A 15,690-nucleotide genomic window follows, 5' to 3' on the forward strand; every position below is an offset into this window, starting at 1 on the left:
GTGCACACACAGCCACCCACTGCTGTAAAAATGTTCTTCTCTCCCGCAGGCAGATCGCAGCCCACGCATTCACCCCACCCGAGACATCGCACCCATCTGCCGGTGCTTGCTGGGCAGGCGGGGACACCCTGGTAGCCCCCCCCCCCCCCACCAGTGGGCACGGGCTTTGTCTACACACCCGCAGCCCCCTCGCCCCCAGCCCACAGCGTCCCCCTTTGCCAGGACAGCCCCAGTCCTGCTCAGCACGGAGCAGAGCAAAGGGCCGCCGCTAATCTTCGTTAAGCCCCTCATTAGGCGGCTCAGCAGCCACCATGATGGAGGCAATGTGGCAGCTGGGGGGGGGGCATTACAGCTGACCCGGTGCCTCGGCTCCTTGGAGGGGCTGCAGGCACTTGTCCTGGGTCGGCTGCTGAGTCCCCCCCTTTCCCCGGGGAGCGGGATCTTTGGTGCAGCACGGCTGGAGGGGACATGGCCTTTGGATGGCACCTTCTGCCCCAGCTCGGGGGGAGATCGGGGGGCAGCTCCTGCCCGGCAGCCCAGCATGGGGGAAACTGCTGCAAAGCAAAAGCCTGAGCTGGCGAGGGTCCCCGGGGGCACCTGGGGTCCCTGTTTTGCTGCCCTTAGAGAAGCAGCCGGTGTCCGTCCTTGTGCCCGCTTCTTCCCTCGTCCCCCGAGGCAGCGGCACCTCAGCAGCTGCGACGAACACCCGCACGCCTGGCATCGCCCGAGGGGTCGGTGCGGACCCTCACGGCAGGGGAGGTCCCTGCTCAGGCACCCACAAGTGGGCTGGGGTGGGGGTCACCGGCTGCAAGGGGGCTTGATTTGAGCAGTAACTCATCCTGCTCCAGACTGCCTCTCGCCATATCCAGCCGCTCCCCAGCGGGCCCACGGCCCTCGCTCCAGCGCCGGGAAGATCAGCACCCACCATGCTGAGGAGCCCCCTTTGATGCCCACCCCAGCAGCCCCACTCAGCTCCCACACACCCACACTAACGAGGGGTTTCCAGCCTTCCCCGTGACCCCGCAACACACACGGCGAGGGGAGGGCTTCCCACGCCGATGGCCCGGGTCCCATTCCCAAGGTGGCACAGCGACTGTTTGCAGAGAGAAGAAACGAGCCCCCCTGCTTTTGCGGTGCTCGGCTCCCCCAGGAGACAGGGCTGACTTCCCTGGGGAAGCAGCAAGCGAATGTACGCCCGAGAGTGCATGATTCACGCCCCGATGACAAAATACGGAGATTTTATTCTCCGGCACAAAAAAAACATAAGGGGAGCTCGCTGCCTGCGCCTGCTCTGCACACACACACGCACACGCATCCCCTCCTGCCAGCGTGCACGCTCCCGTGAGCAGCCCCACGCCGCAGCCCATGCGTTTGCACCCACGCCCACAGCCGTCCTCCCTCTCCGCTCATGATTCACGTGGGGAGAGCAGCAGCAAGAGGAGATTTTTGAAGCTGCGGCGATGGGCAGAAGGATAAGTCGCTGCCTACACCCGTTCCGCTCGTGTGAAAACGCGCACGCACCCCGCACGACCGCAGCCCTGGCGATGGATGCGGGCTCATTGCCGTAGGTGGGAGAGATGCCTCCCCCCTGGCTGCCCCCGTGCATGCCCTGAAGCTCCTCCGTGCCGCTCTCCCGGGGCAAACTCACCCCAGGGACGTTTGTCCGGCTTCCCTGGGAGCGTGAAGGTGACGTGGGTGCAGCTCAGCCCGAGTTCACACACCCTGACACGCAGCGCACGCAGCCATCGCCTTCTCCCAGCTGGCTTGCAGGGACAATATCGCCCATCAGCTGCAGCCACGACCCTGGGAGCTGCAGACGAGGTCGGGCTCTCTTAATTAGCGGAGGTGCTCATTAAGACAGGCACATGCTCCATAAGCTTACCCACCGCCGCTCCGCAGGGAGGTTTCGCAGGCGTGCCTGCTGCTTTGACACTGGCACTGCTTGCGAGTCCAACCCAGCATCGGTTCAAGCGAGGGCACACCACAACCAACCAAGCCCTGAGCCCACCAGCCTCCTGCTGCGGGGACCCCTGGGGTCTCCCGAGCTCCGACCGGTGGGAAGGTTGGCCCCAACAGAGGAAATCTGGTCCTGAATGAAGCGGCAGCTCCCGTGCAGCAAGGAAGATGAGGATGGATCAGAGAGAGGCAGGTCCAACTGCAGCTCTGGGTCCTTTGTGAATCATTTTATTTTCACTGCTGCGGAGAGTAGGAGTGAAAATACCATTAAGTTGAAATCAGTTGAGAACTACATATGTCTCTAGATATATCTGTACAGTCTACCAGTATATATACACATTATATATAAATATATACATAGGGTCTCCGGGTTTAAGGTTGAAACCTGTCGAACCCAATAAAGCCCACTGGAGGAAGATTTGGAGAATAGTCTTTTATGGTGAGAAAACAAGCCTGAATTAGCACAGGGGGTTCATGAACCTTCCAGCACTGGGAAGGGGGGAGCACCCAGCTCGCAGGGTCGCTGGTGTGTCCCCAGGCTGCAGGGAGCATCCTTGTCCCATTCCCGGGGAGCGGGACACAGTGCCCGTCCATGCCCGTCTCAGAGAAGGGTCAGTTTTGGTGGCTGAACACAAAGGAGGTAACATCTGGTTTCTTTGGTCTATTGCTTTAATGCTTATTTCAGTTGGATTTTTTTTTTTTTTTTCCTCTAATGCTCGGCCTTAAATCTAAATCCTGAGAATCAGGAAGAAAAAAAGAGTATAACCTCCCCTAAACCCAGACACCCTATATATGCAGGTACAGCTATCAAAGAGGGAAGCAATACATGTGAAAACAGGGAGAAGGGGGAATAAAAAATAGCTTTTCCAAAAGAGTAATTCTTCCTTTTTCTTTTTCTTTCCTTTTTTCTAAAAAAAAAAAAGGCAAAACCAGTCATGTGTTTGGTTCAAGAAAGCAACAGAGAGTAAAACTTCCAGGAGGTGGGAGTCAAGGCAGGAGGGCAGAGGGACTGTGAGAACAGAGCGGAGATCTCACGGGTCAACCCAGCCCCGGCAGAGCCCGAGTTTACACCCACGGCAGCATCTGACCCCAGGTACCTAAATACGAGAGCAAGTGTCCCACTGGCATCGCTGCAAAGCAGCCGGCTCTGCTTTGCCCCCGGGGAGGGGGTCCCATGCCCAGGACAGGTCACCAGCATTGGGGTCCCACAGGCTTTGGGTCCTGCCTGCATCGGGGAGAGCAGGGGTTAGCTGGAAGCAGCAGAGCGCGGCCGATGCGCTGAGCCCTGCATCCCCGCAGCACGGGGAGGATGCAGGATGCTGGGAGGGGGCTGCGGCACCATGGACTGATGCTGCTGGGGGGGGGGGGGTGTCTGGTGGGGATGAAAGCCTGGGAGGGGGCTGGTCTTGCAAAGGAGGATGCGTGGCGTATTGCTGCGGGGAAGGTGCAACCCACGCGGGGCGCAGGAGAGCCCAGCTCCAGCTGCAGGGGCCAGACGGCCTCCCCGCTCCCTCCTGCCAAATTCACACCACCACGAGGGAATAAACCCCTCGGCCTCCAGAGCAATGCAGAGCCAAGGCCGAAGCCCCCCAGGAGGGCCCAGGCTGGAGGAGCGTGTCCCTGGCCCCGGGGCCCTGGGACGTGGCCACGAGGTGTCGTTGCCGGTCCTGCCGGTCGGTGCCAGACCTGGCCACCCTCCTCCTGCACGGATCCTGCTCCCCTTAGCCACCCCGCCACCGGTACGCCCGGCTGGCATCGCCCTGCACCCTAAAGCTACAGGGTGGCCATCTGCAGCCTCGGCACACCAGCCCAGGGCATCCCTCCTCCACCTCCGTCGCGGCTGCGGCCACCCGGAGCAATGACACGACCCAAGTCCTGCAGCGAGGTTGACCCCTGGGCTCCCTCGTCAGCTCCATCCGGAGACGCTTTTTTGGCTTGGACCGAATCCAACCTCCCGAAACTCTGCCGGATGGAAGGGGAGAGAACAGAGCCGGCTCCAGGGCTGGCCTGCGGGAGGGCAGAGAAGGCAGAGCCCACGGGCAGGGAACTGGGGTGAGCGTGGCAGCCCCCCCGGGCTGATGCTGCGGGCTGGGACGGCTGCTGCGAGGCGGTGCTGTCCTGCAGGCAGTGGTCCCCAAGGATGCACACGCCACGCGTGTCCACGGCCACTGCAGGGGAGGAAAGGGGGAAAGGCAAGAGGGATGGAGGCGGGATGTGAGCAGGGGGAGAGGGAGGCAAAGAGGGTCCCACGTGTCAAACACTGACGGGGGTCGAGTCTCTGTGCAAAGCCAAGTCCTGGGAGAGGCACGCTGCGGGGCAGGGTTAGAAAACCACGGACTGCAGGAGGCGGAAACACATCATCAGGTCCAAGGGGATGGGGGGTTTCAGGAGATTCCCATCCAGCCGCAGGTACCGGAGCCGGGGCACGCTGTCCAGGTCGGAGGGGGAGAAGTCCTGGATGGACATCAGCGAGGTGGGGCAGATCTGCGTCCCGTTGATTTCTGCAGAGAGGAGAGGAAAAGCGGGGTGCACATTAGAGGAAAGGGAAGACAGAGAGGGATGCTAGAGACCCCCCTCTCTGCCTGCCTTTCTGTCAAACCCCAAAATGGGGTTGCTTTGCTACTGAGGGGGAGAATCCCCAGCCTCTCCCAGAAGACGGCGCTGCCCCAGCGAGAGGAAAATCTTGCTTTTGTTCAGAAATGAAGTAGGTCACGTTCAGCCAAAGCGCGATGAGGGATGCAATGTCATTTGAGAGAGAAAAGGGATTATTTCAAACATGAAACCTGCCGAGCCAGCCCTAAGCCTTCAAAAAAACATCAAGGAAATATGCTCCAGCACCGTTACACTGAAGATAACGTCAATAACCATCTCGTTGCTTGCTTCTGGATTTCCACGTGTTTCTCCCCACCCCAGGGCCTGCATTACGGAAAATAAACCTGGGGATTCTTATGTTGTTACCCAACTCCAGGGACTGAAACCTTATAGAAGCTGGGTAAAATAGGCAAAAAAAGAGCTGGGACATGATGTGCATGGCCACGCACCATCTCTCCATGGAAAGCCCTAGCAGGGCCTGCATACCGGTGTGTGTGAACCCAGCAGCAGTCACCACCTTTGCCCCAAAGTGCCCCTTGGCTCCAGTTTGGTGGTGTTTAAATAAAATGCAGATTAACTGCCATTTGAACCAGGCATTCGTCACTGCATCATTATTCCGTGGGAACCGACCCCGGTGGCCCCTTGAGAGAAGGGATGTTCCTTTGTGAGGGTTTTGTCCCTCTCCCTGGCATCACATCCCATAACGTTATTAGTGCTTGCCTGCAAAGAGCAGCTTTCTTGCTCGTCCGTTCCTGGCTCATGTTCAGCACCCTGTTTGGGCAGGAGCTGGCCCACTAAAGCTGCTCTGTGATTTTACAACCCCTCTTTGGCAGTGGACCACTCTTACACATAAAGCCATGCGCCATCACTGCGCGATGAACACCGCAGCGTGGAAGTGCTTGTGTCCCACCACTTGTGGGGACCAGTGTCCTGCCCGGCGGCTGCTTCACAGGTGAGTAATGCCCTGGGTGGGTCCTGCAGCCCCCATACACCCCACCGCAGCCAGAAATAGAAGAGCCCAGCACACTTTTCCCAGTGCACATGGAGGGTTTCTGGCAGGAGCACCGCATTCTTGCTCCCCTGTGGATTACAAGGACAGCAGGTTGCTGGACTTCTAATAGCAGAAACATCTGGGGTGACCAGGAATGGGTCTCTGTCCTCTTCTCGAACATGCTAGCTATGTTTACACATTTCACAGACCAGCACCTCTCCCATGAAATTGCAGTGCTTTGCCTGGAATGGTGTGAAACTGCCCCAGTTGGTTTGCCAAGGCAACCTCCATCACAGCCTTGTTCTCCCTGTTCCTTCCTCTGTGAGGCTCAGCTCGAGAGCTAAGCTGGGTTATTTCTAACCATCTTGACTGCGTATTTGGCATCTGTTCTTAAAATATGTGCACAGACTCTCCTTTTTAAATATCCCTATTTCTGAGCCCTGCTGGGGAAGTAACTATTTAGATGGCAGGTGGCCCCAAAGAAGAGCTGCCCATGACAAGGAACAAGAAAAGCCCTGCAGCACCAGAGGGAATTTAGCTCTGCTCCTCAGCTACCGCCCTCACCCTCAGGCCACCCTTCCCCACTTGCAAATCCATCCCCCTTAGGGCTTTATTCACCTACAAAGAGCCCCCAGCTCATCTCACCACTGCATCCCCCTTTGAAGGGTTCACATCCCACTGGGTGAAAAATGACCTTTTTCAACAAAACACTTGCCATCCTCAAGCCCATCTGCTCCCCCTCAGACCTCACCACAGCCTCCCGACCAGTCAGTGCAACTCACTTTCAATGGAGTTGTTATTCAGGTAGAGGTGCTCCAGCTTGGGGCTGATGAAAGGGACGTTGGTGAGCTTGTTGTGGGCCAGGTGCAACACCAGCAAGTTGGTGAGGTTGAAGGAGTTCTTGGGGAGCCCTTTGTCAGAGATCTGGTTGTAGTTGAGCCGGATGAATGCCAGGTTGGGGAACTCCTTGAAGTAGTCACTGGGGATGTCCTCAATGTTGTTCCTGTCCAGGAAGAGCTGGTGGATGGCATTGGGCACCCCGGGGGGCATTTTCCTCAGGATGTTGTGGGCAAGGTTGAGTTGCATGAGGTTCTTGAGTCCCTTGAAGGTGTTTTTGTTGAAGACCCCATCGCTCAGCTTGTTGTGGTGCAGATCCAAGAGCACCAGGTTCTCCAACTTGTTGAAGACCCCAGCAGGGATCTTGGAGATCTGGTTCCTGCTCAGACGCAGCTGCTCCAGGTTGGGTGGCAGGAAGGAAGGCACCTCCTTGAGCTGGTTCTTCTCCATGTAGAGGAAGATGAGGTTTTCCAGCTTCTCCAGGACCCGCCTGTCCACCTTCCGGATGCGATTGTTGTCTAGGTTGACCCATTTCAGCCCCGTGGCATTCCTGAAGGACTCCTCCGGGAGGTCATCGATGAAGTTGTTCTGGAGGTAGAGGTAGTGGATGCGGGACGGGATGATGGGGACCTTCCGCAGGTTGCGGCTGTCACAGTAGAGGGCAGAGGGGAAGTCTGGAGGGCAGTAGCATTCTCGGGGGCAGTCGGGGAAGACGGAGGGGGGACCCGGCGGCAGGGGTGGGGGCAGCTCCGTGGGCTCGACGGGCTCAACGAACTCGGGAGGTGGGCGGGTGGGTTTCCGTGGAGGCTTCCTCCGCTGCCCGCTCACCTCTGAGATCAGCACAAGAACAAGCGGGAGAAGCAATCTGAAGGCCACCTTCATGGTCCAGATGTTTCCCTGAGGGAGGCAACAAGAAGAGGTGGGTTAGGAAGCTCCTGATTTAGGTACTGCACCATCTCCCATCTCCCTCATCACTGACAGGCAGGAATTTACCCCACATCCCTGCCAGTAACCTGCTATTTTCTCTCCTTCCCCTTGGAAGTCATCTTTAAATCCAACCCCTCTCTAGAGCATGAGTCACTGAGATCCCCTCTCTCTGGCTCAGCTTTATGCCATAGAGGGGGGTGTTGGGGTTTTTTTATTTGGTTTTGGGTTGGTTTTTTTTTTTCACATGCCACCCCCAGCACTGCCCCGCAGAGCCTGGCCCCCCCGGGAGCCCCAACACCACTGTGACCTCTCCCCGAAGGATAGATTGCCTGTTCAGACACCTTGATGGATTAGGCTTAATTTTGCACTTGAGCCAAAAAATCAATGATTCAGTAGCAAATTGGCTAAGCAACAGTATTGGGAGGCCAGCAGCAGTTAGCGGGGCAGCAAAGATGGATGGCCCTGTGCTTCAGGGACAAGGCTTTAATGCAGGACAGCCCATTTTCAAGGCTGCGTGATAAAAAGGATATTTGCAAGATTATGCATGGGCAATAACAAAGGTGTTTGGCTATGCGGCGCCCTGTGCTGCTCAAACAACTGATCCATCACCTCCAGTCCCACTGCAGGGTGCTGGGCTGGGCTAGTTATTTGGGGAGACTCCCAGGAGGAGTGGGAGATCTGGAGGGATCAGGCGAGGTCTCTGCTTGCCCCGAGCCAGGGAGTTTCTCCTGGACACCAGCCCAACACCTTACACACACCACCTCTCCCTCTTCTCTGGGTCGTTATCAAACTCATGAAGGCTGCCTGTCCCATCTCTGCCCTCCCCGCTGCTGCCTGGAACAGCAGCAATCATCCTTGCAAGACTGTTGCTGGTAGCTCTCCAGCTGATGCCTTGGAGGATGGAGGGATCCAGCTTGTTGCAGATGAGCTCCCCAGAAAGCCCTGTGCAGAAGGTGCTTTGGATGCTCTGACGCTCCCTGGGGCCAGCTGGAGCAGACCAGGCTGTGGGCTTCCTGGGCAGATACGTCGGGGTGCTCGCCAGGCTTTTCCCGGCGGCATTTGTCACCCCAGCAGGAACAGAGCCGAGCTGGATGCACAGCGAGGCAGATGGAGGAGCGAGGCAGAGGCAGGGTGGGAAAGAGAATGAAGTGAGATGAGACAGGGAGGACGACGGGGAAGAAGATCAAGAGACTCAGAGGAAGATGGATCTCCTGGGCAAACGGAATGACTGCTGTGGGAGCCAGAGCTGCTGGGACTGGAGCATGGGGCAGAAGCCATTGGTGATGCTGGCGCTGGCGATGCTGATGCTGGTGAGAAATCGGTCTCTCCCGGCTCATTGCTCTCTCCCATGGGACATGACGGAGCGGAGCTCGCTGGCACGCAGCCCTGCCGTCGTGGCCACAGGGACCAGCAGCACTGGTGCCGTGGATGCAGCCAGCGCCGCTCGGCTCAGCATGCCCGGTGGGAGCAGCAAACAGGCAGGGCTGAGCCAGGCACATCATGTTTGCCTTTGGGCAGCAGCAGGGAAATGTCCCCAGCCCTCATCTGACCAGCAAGCAGCACAGACCAACACTGCTGGGGTAGCCCCCCCGCCACATCACCCCCCTTTTGCTTAGAGCTTCCCGCCAGCATCCGCATCCCACCCGGGGACGCCCTTAGGGCCCTTCGATGGGCCACTGCTCCCAGAACTGCGCCAGCCCGGCTCCCTTTGAAGTGATCCCATGCATTCCTGGGGCTCCAAGTAATTGACTTTCTCCAAGAAAAGATCCTGTTCTTGCTCCCCCCCCCAGGCCCAGCCTGTTACTTTCCTACTTTCCTTTTTGTCTCCCTCGGCTCCCATCTGGCTCTGTTTAACCCTACAAGCCTCAGATGCCTGCTGTTTTCAATCAGAGCTCTGGCATCTCGCTGGGGGAAGGGAGGAACAGGGGAAGAGCAACGGGGCCCAAATGCTGCCAGATATTCAGCTCAGCAGTGCTGCAGTACGTCCCCTTTGGGGATGTACGTGCGTGCTTCTGTGTTGTAAGAGTTCAGATGCAACGGCGGGCTGCAGAGAACGGGCAAATTCATGACAGGGAGCTGCTCTACGTGCAGTCCCCTCCCTGGCCCTGCAACACCCTGCTCCTTTCCCAGTCACGTCCCTCCCTGCACGTGGCTCTCCCCCCACCTTGTCCCAGACCTTTCCATGGGATTTTGCCTCCGCTCCAAAACTCAGACCTGGATTTTAACACCCACAATGCCTGGGGGAGTGGCGGGGGTTGAGGTCTGCATTTGGCCTGTTGCAGAGGGGAGGAGGCAGCTGGGACACGATATTCCAGCCAGTACACGCTGCAATCCGGGCGTTCGGCGATGCTCAGCTCGGGCCACCCGGCAGCCGCCCCGGGCAATGTCACAGGGGGGTGGGGGACAGGGCAGAGCTGTCACCCCCTTGGTCTCAGGAGCTGGCTGAGCTCTCAGCCCTTCCAGGAACAACCTGGCCCCGCACAGCCTGCACCATCCCCTCTACACGAGGCTTTAACGCTGCAGATGTTTAGGGACTCGGCATATAGCAGAAATAGTCAGTGAGCCAGAAATTCAGGCTGGAGAGCGGCAGCATCATGTGGCATTTGTCAGCACAGAAGGAAAGTGTCAGGAGGCAGATGCAGCCCCTTTTATCTGCTGTACCGCCTGCAACCCGCTGCCACGTCCCCATGGGGACTGCCGCAGCCCCTCTGCCCGTCACAGCCAGGCAGAGCCAGCGCTGCCACGACCCTTCTCAGCTGCCGGTCCCCACCAGCCTCTCCCTGCAAAGCTGCAGCTCCCGGCAGAGGCTCTGCGCACCGCTCCCCAGCCTGCTCCGGGAAAGCAGGACCCATTTCCAAGCAATCTGCAGGAAACCAGTTCACAGCCAGCAGTCCCCGCAACAGCCCTGCCTCCAGAATAACGGGGATGCGGGAAGCCTGAGGCCACCACCAGCTTTACAATTGCCTCCAACATGCTAAAAGGTTCAAAGCCAGCTCTCCCTGGACCTGACACAGTCGGCAGTCTGTTCTCCATCCAGTTTCATGCAGTTGAATTTACTGGCATGAACGCAAGCAGCCAGATTTCAAAATCCCACACCCTGATTCTGCACAAGCACCGGCTGCCGAATCCGCGGCCAGAGCCGTGGCACGGTGCCTGCTCTGCAAATGCCTCCGCTCGACCTATCTCACCACTCCCTGACGGACAGGACAGCTTGGATCCTGGGTACCCACAAGGAATCCATGCAACTGGAATAAAGTTAAATCATGAAGCAATGAACGCATTCAGGAAACCAACCACCTGGTGTGGAGAAAAGGCTCGATTCATGGACAAAAACAGTTCTGACACCCCTGAGCAAGACCAAGGCACCCAACAGATGCCACCCCAGGGTTTTTTCCCAGAAAGAGGCAGCTGCTCCCTCAGTCATCACATTACAATTGACAAAAATTCGGCACAACAGCTGGAAATTCCAGCCCCAAATGCCACTGGTGTTTGCTTTCCAAATAGTTTACCTTCGCTGCATCTCACTAACCCACAGCTCCTAAGCAGTGCTCCCTGCCAGCCCAGTGACTGGTGCCAAGGGCAGGCAAAAATCACAACCTCCGGGGCAAGAGCGAGCTATGTGAAGGTCACTGGGGGATTTGTCACTGGCAGAAGTCCAAACGCTGTCCCTTGGGTGTCTTCTGCCCTCCCCGCCTCCTCTTGCAGCAGTTAGATACGCAGAGAGCAACAGCTGGCTCTGGACAGCTATCACCGATGTATCTGGGATCCCTGCTCCTGGGGAGGGGCTGGGAGGGATAAAGGGAACTTTTAACTTTGGAAGGAGAGGAGAAAGCCTAGATGGCTGGACCAGGGATCCTTTCCAGCCTGTTGCCCATAACCCTGCTAGCTCCCTTCACAGCTTTCCCACTGGGACTCCCAATTCCCATCATCCCTGCAGCCCCCACGCTGCAAAACACCCCCAGCCAGCCTGAGAACTCGCACCTTGGAGCAGAACAAGGAGGGCAAGCTAAAAATAACCGAAAGGAGCCATCAAAGCTCCCTCGTCGGCTTCCCTCATGTCCAACCACCGCCAACAGCCTGTTCATGTCTCTGCAAGAGTCTGGGTCTGATCAGCTGTAACCAAAACAGGGAGCTCTTTATCCAGCGGCGCTGGAGAGCTGGGAACGGTGGAAAAGGACTAAATACGGTGCGAGGCTGTCCTCCGAGGGGAGGGCAGACACGCTGTCACCCAGGCGTCCCCAGGGGACCAGAGCCCTGATGCAACAAGCAGCTCTTCTCGCCCTTTCCCAGCGCTTTCCCAGGGAGAAGCGGAGCCGCAGGCAGCCTGCTTGGCTGGGGCTGGAGCCAGCACACCGCCGAGGCAGCCGCGGGGGCTCGGCCCCCCGCCGCGTCTCTTCTTGCGGGGATAGCGCTCTGTCCACGCAGGGGATGGGTGTCTCAGGAGACCACGCCAGAGAGCAGCTCGGCCGCGCTCCTGGGCTCTCGAGCAAGACTTTTGGGCTCAGCCCGAGGACTGCAAGACATGGGGATGACAATGCATGGCTCCAGTGTCCCTCTGCGTGCCAGGAGGGTTTCCTCACTGTACCACAGTCACCGGACTCATTGCGAAAGGCTTGTTGCGTTCGCTGCTCCCTCCAGCAACCTCCCCCCGCAGCAGGGTCTGTGGGAAGGCAGTCCTGGCAGAAAACACCTTTCTGCTGCCTTCTCCATGTCAGCAATTCCTCCCTCCTCCTCCCTCGCTGCATGTCCCGACCCTTCCCAGAGCTGCTCCCGGCTCAGCCCGCCCGCAGATCTCTCTGCCACACACGGTGGAACTGGCTGGACACAGACAAAAGCAAATCACGGGACAAAATGTTGCCAAAGCCACTGCAGCCCGGCCCCGCAGCCTGCCCCCCATGCACACCCTGCTCCCCTCCAAGCAGACACCTCGCCTTGCTCCCCCCGGCTCTACTTTCTCCAAGGGTGGGAAACTGCTCTGATGCCTTATCAGCTGCTGCTGCCTCATCCCTCCCTTCCAGCCTCTTCCCGAGGGCAGAGGAAACCTCCCACAGCTGCGCTTTTATCTGTTCCCAGGTGAAAACACTCAGCCCCTCGCCTTCCCCCCTTCCCCAGGGCAGCAGGGACACCCAGCACCCCGCATTTCGGCTCCACGCTGCCTGTCCGGGGCTGGCCGAGGAAAGGGTGCTTCCCGGGAGGCAGCTCCGACAGCTTGTGGGATGCCATCAGCCGAGCACCACATAAGGAAGGCCCATGATCGCAGGCTCCCAGGAAAGTTTCCAAGCCCTCATGTGCGACATGCTTTGTGTCCAGCTGCCAAGGGGATGAATTTCCATTTTCTGCCTTGTAAATGCTTTTCCTAAAACTCTCAGAGAGGGAAGGGTGAGTTTGGGATGAGTCTCTTCTGTGCAACAAAACCTTTTCCCCAGGACTTCAGCGAACATCATCGCTGCCCTGTTGCTTCCTCCCATCATCTCCTGCCTCTGCCGGAGCTGAGACAAAGAGCTGGCTCCAAACGGGACCCACACGGCAGCTCACCCCGCGGAAGGGTGCGGAGAGAGGGCTGCACCTCTCCGCCTGCCTGGACCGGGCTCAAATCTCGGTGATCGAGGCAGCAAAAGTGGTGTTACATGACCTGGGCATGGTCGATGTGATTCAGGCAGGGCTCTGCCTGCCAGGCAGGAGAGAAGGGCTTTATCACCTACATTTTGGGCAGAAAACCAGCTTTCTGGAAAGTGCCCCTGCAGCATCGAGATGCTGTTTGGTTGCTCTCTCCCACCTCGCTCTCAAAGCGGCGCGATGCTGGTCCTCTCCGCAGGGCAGGAAAACTCCCTGCTCCCTGCTCCCCGCTCCGGCACGGGGGTGAGGGGCTGCACACAGCCCCCCCTCCCACAGGACCAGGACCCCCCAGACGCCCCCAGTCCCCGGCCGTTTCCCCAGCCTGGCTGTTGGAGCCCGTGCTCAGCACAAGGAAGGTGCCGTAACCCGATGTTACCAAAGGCTCCCTGGCAGCAGTCCTGGCTCCGGAGGGGTCCGCTCGCCTTTCAGCCTCTCCCCCCTCCTTGGACGCTTTCCCTGCTGCTTTCCAAGGCAGGGGACTGTCCTGGGCATGGCTCAGGCTGTGCAGCCCCCCCACACACACACCCCCGGCACCCCCAGCTCTGCCTCCCTGGCCGCAGAGCCAGAGCTGAGCGTGCGTGGGGTTGTGAGCGTGTGAGAGCACAGGTCGGGGTGGGGGAGACAAGGGGGTCCTCACTCACCCCCGCAGAAAGCGCCTGGCAGTAGCTGCAACACTCTCTCACACAGGACTTTCCTCCGACTTTGCAGCCCCAAGTTCCCCCCCCCTCCACCCCAGCCTGCCCCGTGCCGAGAAAAAACTCTTTGCAACAAGAGAAAAGGGAAGGAACAAAGACTCCAGCTGCTGAAGAATAGAAAAACCAACAAGAGGAGAGGAAAAAAAGGAAGAGCAGATGCTGCTTTGAATGTAAGGGAGGCTGGAGAGGGCAGGAGCATCGTGGACCAGTGCAGCGTCCTGGATCGGATGGTCAGGCAAGGCAAGAAGACCCTGGGGGAAAGCACCTGCCTACAGCTTACCTGTGTGCACCTCTCCCTCCTCCTGCCTCTTATTAATCCCCAAAACAAGTTTCTCTCTGGCTGTCTCCCTCCTCCTCCTCCTCCTCCTCCTCCTCCTCCTCTCGGCACCGCGGCTCCGCCACGAGTGAGCCTCGGCCGAGCACGGGGGTTTTGTTCCTGGGAGCCGCTGGCCGAGGGTGGGTGGGAGCGCGGGAGGCGGAGGGCTGGGACGAAGGCACGATGATGACAACAATAACGTCTTTATCTGGCAGCCAAGCGCTGCGGGCTCTGCTGCGCACACATGGCCTGCCTGCCGGAGGGCTGGCGTTTAATAACAATTCCTTCTGCTGCGGAGGCTGCTCGGAGCCCGTGTTTAAAAACAAAACTAATTAATAATTTAAATAAGCCCTTCCCTTGCCACGGCCCCTGTTTTTTCCAGGAGCGTGCGTTTGGGATGGCGCTTTCCAGCGACACGGCCGAATCGCAACGGGGGTGCAGAGCGCGGGGGTTCGGCGTGTGTCACCAGCCAGCCCGTCCCCGGGGGCTGTCCCACCCGGGTCCCCCAGCTGCCCAGAGTGACTTCCAACTGCCCCCCACCCCTGCTGAAGGGAGCCAGCCCTGTGCTGGGGTCTCTGCTCCTGCCTGGCAGATGGCACCCTGTAAAACATGAGGCAGGGTTCATTTGCTCCCAGCTGGTGATAAGCTTTAATTTAAATCCTGATGGCACTTAATAAAGAGAAGGGAGGGGAGCCACGGCAGTGCCGTGCAGCCGAGCGGGCCACGGGCACGTGGCCACCGGGTTTTGCATGGAGCCTCAGACAGATCCCAGGCTGGAAAACCACTGTGCACCGAGAGGACGTGGCCGAGGGACCGCTGGGGCTCCCGAGCGTCTGCTGGGGCAGGCGTGTTTGTGGATGCTCAGGGGGGACATTTCTGCTCCAAGGAGCCCAGAGGCAGCCTGGGACCTGTCGCGTATTCAAAGCTCTCAGGCACAGCCCAGGCATGAGCAAGGAACCCCAGGCGGTGGGGGGCACAGCAGCCTCGGGGATCTCCCTCCTACAGGCATCCCTGTCCCAAGCATCCCTGGGATGTGGGGTTCAGGGGGGAAGGGGTCCTCTCCCTCCCCGTGAGCAGTCCTCTCTCCAGCCTAAGCCGATCTGCAGCGAGGGCCAGGAAACTTGAGCTGCTTTGGCTCATTGAAAACCCTGTCCAAACTCTACTGGAGCCTGGCAGCCATCCAGGAGGGTCCGATCCTGCACTCCCACACTCGGCTGACGGTGGCTACCAACAGCGAGTTCTAACAGCCAAAATCAGACCCTCCCCCAAAGTTCCCACCCGCTGGGCTCCCCCACTTTGCCCTGGGCTCCCCGCAACCCTTAAATATATTTGTTCCCAACACGGTGCCCTTCCCCTTACCCCAAAACCGGAGTATTGCTGGTGAGTGCTGCCCGCTGACTGCCAGGAGCAGGATGGTCCGAGGGCACAGCCCTGGCCTTGCAGCGAGCTGGGGCACGCGGATGCCTAAAACCAGCAGGTAGCTCGAGTGCAAGCCAGGAAAAAGAATGGAGAGAAACCACATAGGTATTTCACATCGTTTAAACAAAGGGTCGAGATGGAGACATGTGTTTGCCAGCTGGAGAAGGATCAGAATCAATAGGGAAAGAATATGCTGTTTGGAGATTCATGCCAATTGCTTTAAAAACTAGTCAAAAGTGCCTAAATCCACTGGGACGTGTTTCATGGTTTTTTTTCCTGCTAACTAACAGATACTCAGCTGGGCACTGAAAGGGGGAAACTGAGGCACCAAATGGGGCAAT

At 58.5% G+C, this 15,690-nt stretch overlaps 1 protein-coding gene across 2 annotated transcripts; it reads right to left on the bottom strand.

The window, feature by feature from the left end:
- Positions 1-2,640: 2,640 nt before the first annotated feature.
- Positions 2,641-14,185, bottom strand: LOC115335282 (proline and arginine rich end leucine rich repeat protein). 2 transcript variants are annotated; one of them, XM_030000739.2, is made up of 3 exons: positions 13,895-14,185; positions 6,318-7,273; positions 2,641-4,457 (listed from the first exon to the last, which is right to left on the bottom strand). In XM_030000739.2, the coding sequence occupies exons 2-3, from the start codon at positions 7,256-7,258 to the stop codon at positions 3,863-3,865; spliced, it is 1,536 nt and encodes a 511-aa protein (XP_029856599.1). In that variant the 5' UTR covers positions 7,259-7,273; positions 13,895-14,185; the 3' UTR covers positions 2,641-3,862. The 2 variants fall into 2 exon arrangements, with proteins under 2 accessions (XP_029856599.1, XP_029856601.1); XM_030000741.2 differs by having other exon boundaries at positions 4,036-4,457; positions 6,322-7,273; positions 13,895-14,167.
- Between the last annotated feature and the right edge of the window lie 1,505 nt (positions 14,186-15,690).

This window comes from Aquila chrysaetos, chromosome 24 (genome assembly GCF_900496995.4).
Source record: "Aquila chrysaetos chrysaetos chromosome 24, bAquChr1.4, whole genome shotgun sequence".
In the NCBI taxonomy this organism is placed as follows: domain Eukaryota; kingdom Metazoa; phylum Chordata; class Aves; order Accipitriformes; family Accipitridae; genus Aquila; species Aquila chrysaetos.